General features: G+C 37.3%; 1 protein-coding gene across 1 annotated transcript; it reads right to left on the minus strand.

The window, feature by feature from the left end:
- Positions 1-147: 147 nt before the first annotated feature.
- On the minus strand, positions 148-6,940 carry LOC111564998 (cytochrome P450 2J2-like). The gene is made up of 9 exons (XM_023264917.3): positions 6,709-6,940; positions 5,453-5,618; positions 5,217-5,369; positions 4,966-5,126; positions 4,597-4,770; positions 3,021-3,162; positions 2,745-2,932; positions 1,571-1,712; positions 148-1,466 (listed from the first exon to the last, which is right to left on the minus strand). Exons 1-9 carry the CDS (start codon positions 6,901-6,903, stop codon positions 1,291-1,293), a joined length of 1,497 nt encoding a protein of 498 aa, XP_023120685.3. The 5' UTR covers positions 6,904-6,940; the 3' UTR covers positions 148-1,290.
- Positions 6,941-9,247: the final 2,307 nt, after the last annotated feature.

A 9,247-nucleotide genomic window follows, 5' to 3' on the forward strand; every position in this document is an offset into this window, starting at 1 on the left:
ATTCAGTCGTGTTGATCTCAGTTTGGGTCCAAAGAAGAAAAAAAAACACTCATCAGCACGTTCATGTGACAATAAAGCAGCAATTTACCACTCAGTCCCATCAAGTGAGATCCATCCAACAAGAAACAAAAAAGAGAAAAAAATCTGGCCTTTCTAATATCATGTTTATTTTTATAGTTTGCAGTAGTCCAATGAGATTGAATCACTCATAATATAACAAATACAAAATACCAGACTTCATTGTGAGAGTTGTTGAACTTGAGTTTTGCTGCTGCTTGTGGCCACTGGTGAAGAATTTTTACAGTTTCTGATTCTGGCTTCTTTAATATTTTCTAGTTTCTTTCCCTCTCGGTGACCTTCAGCTGAATGTATTTGTGTTGTGGGTGAAACCAGACATCTACAGGCTTTCTCTTAGGCTCTGGAAAAAATCAGATCAACATCTTTCACCATTTTGGGACATTTCAACTAACTGAGAAAATGTTTGACAGATTAATGAAAATAAATGTTAGACCTAGTAAGAAATAATCTCAAAAACAGTGTTGAAAGCAACGAAGTACATTTACTTAAGCAATGTGTTTTAGTACAGTTCTGAGGTACTTGAGTATCTCCATTTTATGTTACTTTACACTCCCATTCTCCAGAACTTTAGTTCTTTTTTTAGATTAACATTTTACATAATACATAATATATTAAACTTTTAAAATACAACACAATGTTAAATATCACACGGTGGTTTCTAACGTCCCCTCCTCTTGGAAAAAGCTGTAGATCACATTTCACATGTCTGAGCTCCACCAAACTGTGATTGTTTTCACTCCAAACATCTTACATGGTTTCATTTCAGTAAATGTTCAACTAATCCAACATCTCACCAGCAATCAAATATTACAAAAATGACTAACAACTGACAACCCGCCCTATTAATCATGTGATAATCTGCTGTCCTTTAATAGAAAACTGGATATAAAGGAGTGCAGACCTGCAACAACTAGGTACTTTTTCGTGCTGAACTTTTTCTCATTATCAAATCATTTTCACATTGCTGTATTGGTACTTTTGCTTGAGTAAAGGATCTGAATACTTCTTCCATTGTTGTAGCTGAACAAACAGCACACCATAGTTCCTCTGTCTTGCCTGTTGTTAAGAACATTTCCTTGTACCACCATCATCGGAATATAAATGGTGCCAAGATTTTAGAATTTACAGGAAAACTATCCATAACTACAACAGATATGAATGAAAGTAAGCTTTACTGCAGCATTCAGTCTTTAAGGGGATGGTTTGCAGGGTTTAGCGGGACTTTGCATAGATCTTAAAGGGAAACGGTGTTCGTGTGGCTCCGGTGATTCCTTCTGTACTCAGCTCAACTCCATCCAGGGTGGAAAAATTAAACCTCTGCAACAAACTGACAAAAAACAGGAACAGCTCCGTCCTCGCCAGGCCTTCACCGAGACACGCACGCCTTCCTGGTAAGAATAAGCACAAGTTCTATTCAAATTTATTTACTGTTATTCCAGAAATATATTATTTTGGTGCCTGAACAGAGTCAGGTTTACTGTGTGAAAGTTACCTGCAGAGAAAGGTAAAAATGCCTCCCTCCTTACAAACCTCCCCTCAGCATCTAGGAAGTGTTCAGGGTTGAAGGTTTTTGGAGTTTCCCATTCATTCTTGTCAAATAGCACAGAGGTCAGGTTCGGCATCACAGAGGTGCCCTGAACACAGCAAAAGAAAACAATTAAATTACTGTGGCAGTATTCAGATGACTGGTGTATATTGCAGGACATCTGTAAGTAGAAATACAACACTTTTAATTATATTGAGAAAAAAATCACTGTTTATGGATAAAGGATTAGGAAATCTGCTTTACACCTAAAGTACTGCCATGTCTTGTTGACAGCCAGCACTTTGTCACGTGTCATGTCAACAAGTGGGTGATAAAATGGAATGATAATGATGAGGAAACTCCACAAAGTATTGTCTGCATACATACATGAAAGATAAATTAATATGTAATGATTACCATCTTAAATGTTCTGTTCCAACTATTTCAGCAGAGTTTAAAGTCACTTTAATCTTCAGACAGCAGCAAATATTGGTCAATGCACACACTAAAATACCTTTAGTACTATATATGACAGCCTCGACAATTACTGAGTGGAATAAGATGAATCTTAGAAACGTTCAGTGAAAAAGGAGATCAGTGCTGCCGGAAAAAATAAATAAATGAACACACTTAGGGCCTGAGCTTTAAGTGACAAACCTCAAAATGGGGTTGTGAGGAGTTACAGATTGTAGAATATACACATTTTTGGGTATATTCTTCTTTTTGCAGTATAAATCTCAAGGTAGAACATTTTGCAGCTGATTCCAACTTTTCCTGTTACTGTTTTTCAGGCAGAATCATGTTAGTTTTCTAATTAACATGCAGTGGACTCCAGCTGCTCTTCTGAGTAGATGTGCCCATTTTGCATTTAATTCTGCATATTAATGGCAGTACACTTTTAAATTACTACATTTTTTCTTATTGTTTTACTCTTATTATCTTGTCATCCTGGCTGTAATATTGATGTTATTTTGACATGTACCACCTCCAAAAACATTGTTGCAGACCTCGGTGACACAACGGGGACCTACACAATATTAGGATGGTGGTTTTAATGTTGTGGCTGATGACTGTATATCGTTTTTATAGTGAGCTGCTGATGCAACTCTGGAGTTTCCTGTTGGGGATGAATCAGATGCACCTTTGGTATTAAGTAACCTCCCAGCATTGTGTCTTTAGCAGCCATCCTGAGTCCATTCAGTGGAACGATGTTTCCCATCCTCTGGATCTCGTGGATGACGGCGTCAGTATAAGGCAGGTTTGGTTTGTCGGCCATGGTGGGCTGTCTGGTCTGTCCAATCACTCTGTCAATCTCTGCCTGGACTTTCTCTAAGAGGCAAACCACACTCATTCATTCATTTTTAACATATTCTTGTATCTGAGAGGTATTTTTTGCCTATTTGCTGTGTGAACCCACCCTGGATGTGAGGGTTCTGGATGAGGTAGATGAGTCCCCACTGCAGAGTCTTTGAAGTGGTTTCACTGCCAGCCAGGAACAGATCCAGACAGCACAGAGCCAGGTTTCCTTCATCAAAGCCCTCTTCGCTGTTTCTGTTGTGCTGTTGAGCAGAGTGGAGGGAAAAATGTACAGTCTATTAATATAAAAGGTGCTTTCTTTACGTAATACTTTAAAATAAGGGCACAAATCATACACTTAAGTAATGCTTCACTAATGCATGGTGATTTAATGCACAAATTACTTGCCAGTAATAATTGATCAAGTCATTCTGTGATTAGTTTATTCCTTATAGGTGATTATTTCAGGAGTGTAATTGCTTTATGCATGACCTGATGTGCGACCCATATTGCGATTAGCTGGATTCCAGTTGAATAAAACCTTTTTTTCAGAGCCATGTATTTGCTCAGTCTCTTGGAAAGCAGAGCAGTATCTCTTAGAAATATAAAGCTTGTTAAATCAAACTGGTCATGAGATGCAAACAAATTAAGCTATATAGTGTAATGTAATTTGTAAAGTTAGATAAATTTTTATGTAATGGAATTGCAGCTAATGTGACTGCATATCAATTAATGCATGAAGTAACTGAATTCATGTTCCTTAGCTAAAGATCTATTAAGTGTTGGCTTATCACATAAAATGAGTGACCTGATTATTCATCAATGGTGTGCAACAGGAAGTCATGATACACCCTACATTAATGTATTATATCATCATAATTCATGCATTTGTTAAGTATTACTTAATTATATGATTTGCACCCTTATTGTAGAGTTTTACAGAGCTTATGAAAAGTATTCAGTTTTTCTCTTTTAGTGTTTTTTCATTTGTCAAAACTTTCTGAGAGAAGAACAAAAAAAGTCACTAGAAATAAGCTCATAATGAATCTAAACTAGAGTTCAACAGAAGGCATGTGTGAGACTCTGAAGACAACTGGAAAAAGGTTCTTTGGTTTGATGAGAGCAAAATTGAGCTTTTTGGCCATCATGCTAGACACTGTTTGGAAAGCACCAAACACTGTGCATTATCACAGACACACCAACTCAACCGTAAAGCATGGTGGTGGCAGCATCATGATGTGAAGTATGGTGGAAGCAATATGATGTGGGAATGCTTCGGGGCAGCAGGCCCTTGAAGGTTTGTAACGGTAGAGGGTAAAATGAATACAGCAGAGAATAGGGAAATCCTAGAAAACAAACGAATGCACTCTGCAAAAGAACCGTCACTTCAGAGAGGATTTGTTTCCCAGCAAGGCAATAACCTGAAGCTACGGCCAAAGCTACACGGAAATGGTTTAAAGACAACAGGGTGAATGTTCTAGAGTGGCCAAGTGAATAGTTAATTGACATTATGTGATAGAAATCTGTCTTGTTTTGAAAATTCTTATCAACAAAAGCCAAATTATTGTGATCCTGTTTCGATGTTGAAAAGCAATAAAAAGGGTAAACTTCCTAGAGGGGGTTGAGTACTTATAAAATTCACTGTAGCTTTGCTCTCATTTTCAACAATTCTGTTGATCCGAACATAAACACCATACTTTCTCCTCTATGAGGAAGTTGTCGATGTAATCCCGTGGGTTGCTGGGGTCCAGTTCCAGCTTGTGTCTCTCAATCTCTCTTCTGATGGATGCTTCCAGAGATCTGGCGCTGCTGAAGATGCCGTTGTGAGGCCCTGGCAGGTGTTTCATAAGTGCTGGAAACGCATCATACAGCTGTTAGGAGAGGAATTAAACAGCTTAGTCAGAGGTGGTGTACTTTCAACTCACAGTATTCTCAGCAAACTATATTTTTATATCTGCATAGAAAGCATTTTTCTGCTTTTTTATATCCCTAAGTTAACTCTCTAGTTATGGCTTTGTGGTTGGATGTAGCCATGTAGAGTTGTTGATGTGCCTGAGCTGACTTACTAGAGCCCATATTGAGCCTTCCAGATAGGCCATCTCGGTGAGATTCTTCAGCATGCTCTGGAAGTTGTGGTCATTGTAGTCAAACCGCCTCCCGAACACTATCTGGCAGATGATGTTGGCCACGGCGTTGTTCAGCAGCGGCACAGGGTCGAACGGTTCACCTGAGCAGAGGAAATATCTTCAGCCTCAGTACACTATGTGAGTATTCTGCTTCCACTTTCTTACATTTTGGTCTCTTTTTTGTTGTCAACCTTCCTCCTCCTCCATCGCCTCCTGCAGATGCTGACTCTCGTCACAGATGCTCTGCTCCACGGAGCTCTTGGCCAGACCGAAGGTGCGTAACGTGGTCATGGCAAAACGCCGCTGTCTCCTCCACACCCTCCCATTACTGAAGAAAAGACCAGCTGACATAGAGAGAAAGCAGGTGTTACTTTTATGGAGCTCCAGAGGCAGATTTATTCACTATTGATACAGCTGTTTAATTCACCTGAGTTCCCTGAATATATTCTGGTCACCATCGGGCTGTAAGGTCGGTCCACAAAGCTGTCAGCCTGCGTCACTAAAGCTTCCTTCACCATCTTCCACCCGGACACAAACACTGTTTTGTGTCTTCCCAGACATATGCAGAACACATTCCCATAAACATCAGCCAGCTGTGGGAGAAAATAAGTGGCTTGTTGTCGAGCATGTGACTCTGATGGGAGACATAATTCAGCACAAAATGCTGTTAACACTGTGACTCAACATCGACAAGTTTTGGAAATAGGTGGAAGCAGTAGTCCAATCTTGTTTTTGAATAAAAGAACTACTACAGGTACTGAAATTTAAATGTAAACTTCAGGAAAATAATAGAATTTCATATTTTAGAATCATGTATATTTGCAGAATATGAAAAAAGTATATTTTTTGATTAGAATTATTGATGTATTAATATTTAAAGGTGATTTAACTCCTTCATGAAGTTTGTTTGCTGGGCAGCTTTTAAATCGTCCCTCCTGGGCCACTTTTCTCATTGTACAACTTTACACAGAAGTTTATTAATTGGTTTTGTTTTATATTATTAAACTTAATCTGCATATTAGCTTGTGATTAAGCTGACAATATCGGCCTCTTAATTGTAGTAGAATATTAGTATAAAGTAGTGAAAAATAGAAATATAGCTCAAGTAAAGTACAAGTAACTTGAAGTTGTACTTAAGCAGAGTACTTGAGTAAATGTACCTAGTTTCTTTCCACCACATTTTTTTTTTTAAATTTTAACATTTTCATATATTAGGGCTGTACATGAACAATTATTTCTTTTTTCCAATTCATCTGTCAATTATGTTGTCAATCGATTAGTTGTTTGGTTTATAAAATGTCAGAAAATGACAAAAGATGTCGATCAATGTTTCCTGAAGTTCAATATGATGTCATCAAATATTTTATTTTGTTCACAACCCAAAGATATGCAGTTTACTGCATAAACATTAAACATTCACATTTAAGAAGGTAGAATAAGAGAATTTAGACTTTCTTTCATTAAAAATGCATTAGTTAATCATCAGTATAGTTGGCCATTCATTTCATACTTGATAATTAATCATCAATTGCAGCTCTATTTAATACTCTAAACTTTATGATATTCAGTTTGTCTCAAATAAATGCCAACAGCGATTTCTTTCCTGTCGTTGAACATGCTTAGGTTGTTCAGGTGGACTTTTCAGAATCAGGTAAAACCCATTACAGCCTGCTGTCAGCTTACCTTGGTGAGGTAAATATGAGGCTGTTTGGATTCAATGCTGAAGACGTTTCCTAAGACAGGCAGAGCCGGTGGTCCTGGAGGAAAGTTCGGTGGATCCTTTTTGTGAAGAAAATATACTACGAGGAGGAGAACAGCAAAAATAAAAAGCAACATACCCCTCAGATCAGGCCACAGAAACAAATCACACAGCCACATTGTGAAGCAGAGCAGAAAAGTGATGAGGAGCTCTGGCCTCATCGTTCATTCCCAGTTAGAGACGTCCTGGTATTCTGCTGACTCACCGCTGAGGTAAATATGATGATGATGTGTGTGTGTGTGTGTGTGTGTGTGTGTGACAGTGAGTCAGGCCTCTGTTAACCAAGTGCAGAATAGAGAATGGTCTGAGAACATTTAGCTACATGTAAAATACAAAAAGCTGTAAGATAAGGCTAAATTCTACCTAGATAGCAGTTTTATTTTCTTCTAAATGTCCAAAAATAACACTGAGATTCAGCATTGAAAAGTTACTAAGTACATTTAATCGACTACTTAAGTAGAAGTTTGAGGCATTTGTGTCTTACTTAGTTTTTATACTTAATACTACTTTATACTTATACTCCACTAGATTTCTGAGAGACATATGATACTTTCTACTCCATTATGTTTATCTGACAGCTTTGGTAACTTTTTAGATAAAGATTTCACACACTAGGGAATGTAATAAGCATTTAAATCCTATCACAGTTCTGAAAGAAGAACTCAACCAGTGGTCTCCAACATTTTTGACTCAATACAAAAGTGAAAAGTTTGTAGTCTGATTCTTATTTCGGATGTGAATGAGTTAGCAGCTCCAGAAAATATTGATTTTTCAGTGTAAACTTCTCACATGGTTTATTTAATTATATGTTTAAATGAGCCAATATCGCATCAAAAATTAAAGCTTAGAGAAGAAAATCTAATATCTTAAAGCAGATTTGTGTATCAGAACTGCACTATTAATGATGTCCAAACCAGTACTTTTGCTTCATTCTTGAACTACCTTTTGCAACTAATATAGTTTTTCCTGCAGGTCTATTACGTTTACTGTATTAGTGCTTTTCCGATTAACTCTGAATAATTCCTCCACAAAACACTGTGCACATTTGTCAGAAATTGTGCGACATGAGTGCTGTACTCAAACATTTCATTTGATGAAGGATTGTTGTATGTTTACCACCATTTTATCTGTTTTTAGAGTGGACAGATGTACATATTGTGCAATGTTCCCTGTCATTTATGTAACTACCACTAGATGGCGCCAGATTCAAACATCATATCCCCCCCAACCCCCTTAAAAAAAATAAAATAAAATAAACTTTTATTTTGAAGGGGCAGAACAAAGCTCAAACATAACAACTGTACCAGATTATAGTCAAGATAACTTGCAGCAGTAGTCCCTTGGCAAGTCAGAACAAACAACAACAACAACAACCCCAAAGCAACACAATACAAGGCAGTACAGAAACATAAAAAGCCCAAAGCTCTTTGGAACAACCTGCCTGAGGAGATAGGGTTTGCAGAATCCGAGACCTCTCATAGGAAACTTTAAGATTCATTTTTAAAGACTTGTTTTTACATAATGTCATCTTTTGACAGCTTATTTAACTTTTTGTTTCTTTTCAAGGTTTTATTATTTTATTTGTATGTTTTAGTACTGACACTGCATTTGGCATTTTTGCATTTATGGTCGGTCCGTGTATATTTTGGCAATTGGATTTTCCGTACTGAAACTGGTATTAAAAAACAAAAAACAAGTGGTTATTTGATTTTCGTTTTAAAAGACAAAAATTAAAATTGAAATACAAGGCGTTTTTCCTTTTCATGGTCAAAAGGGGATATATGAAATTTTAAAAATGCTTTGATTTTCATTTTGTATTTAGAATAACAAAAAAGTAAAATCAGTAAGAGACAGAAACGAAAAAAGGTCAGTTTTTTCATTTTCTGAGACAGGAAGTGGTCATCAGCAAGTGTGGAGCCAAACAGAGTACGGTGCATAGACTGTATATATATATATTTTTTTTTCGTTAGTTTTCATGGTCAAAATGAGAGATCAGGTGGCCGATCTTAAAATAAATCAATATTGATTTTTTTATAGAGGTTAAAGTTTTGCGAAGCCAGGGGGCGGGGCTACTTGATTGACAGTCTGGTCTGGAATGATTGACAGGTCCTATGGAGGAGGGCAGCAGAGACTCTGCTCTCATCGTTTGGATTAATTCTGATATAATAACTGTTGGTTTATTTATCGGTGGAGCAGCAGAACCTTTTCCACAGACAGTTTTCCTGCCTGTTGGCTTGTTTTAACCAGTTTTCTGCCTTCGGCTGATTCTACCAGCAGACACTTAAAGGACTCTGATAGTTCGGTAAGTTAATGTTCATTTTCGTATCGGTGCCGCTTGTAATGCACTTTATATGCAGCTTTAGTGTCAGATATAATGTGTGCCATGCAGTCCAGATGTTGGTGGAGTTTATTTCTGTGTGTGTTGACCAGAGAAGAAAGTTAGCATCCAGTAAATATTAGTTT

Source organism: Amphiprion ocellaris, chromosome 2 (genome assembly GCF_022539595.1).
Source record: "Amphiprion ocellaris isolate individual 3 ecotype Okinawa chromosome 2, ASM2253959v1, whole genome shotgun sequence".
Lineage (NCBI taxonomy): Eukaryota > Metazoa > Chordata > Actinopteri > Pomacentridae > Amphiprion > Amphiprion ocellaris.

What these genes read in the sequence shown, in the direction of transcription:
- LOC111564998 (XM_023264917.3), bottom strand. Translation starts at nt 6,903, where the DNA reads ATGTGGCTGTGTGATTTGTTTCTGTGGCCTGATCTGAGGGGTATGTTG. An exon ending in CTCATATTTACCTCACCAAG is followed by an intron (nt 5,619 to 6,708) that starts GTAAGCTGACAG and finishes TTTCTCCCACAG; the next exon opens with CTGGCTGATGTTTATGGGAA. An exon ending in GGCGATGGAGGAGGAGGAAG is followed by an intron (nt 5,127 to 5,216) that starts GTTGACAACAAA and finishes TCCTCTGCTCAG; the next exon opens with GTGAACCGTTCGACCCTGTG.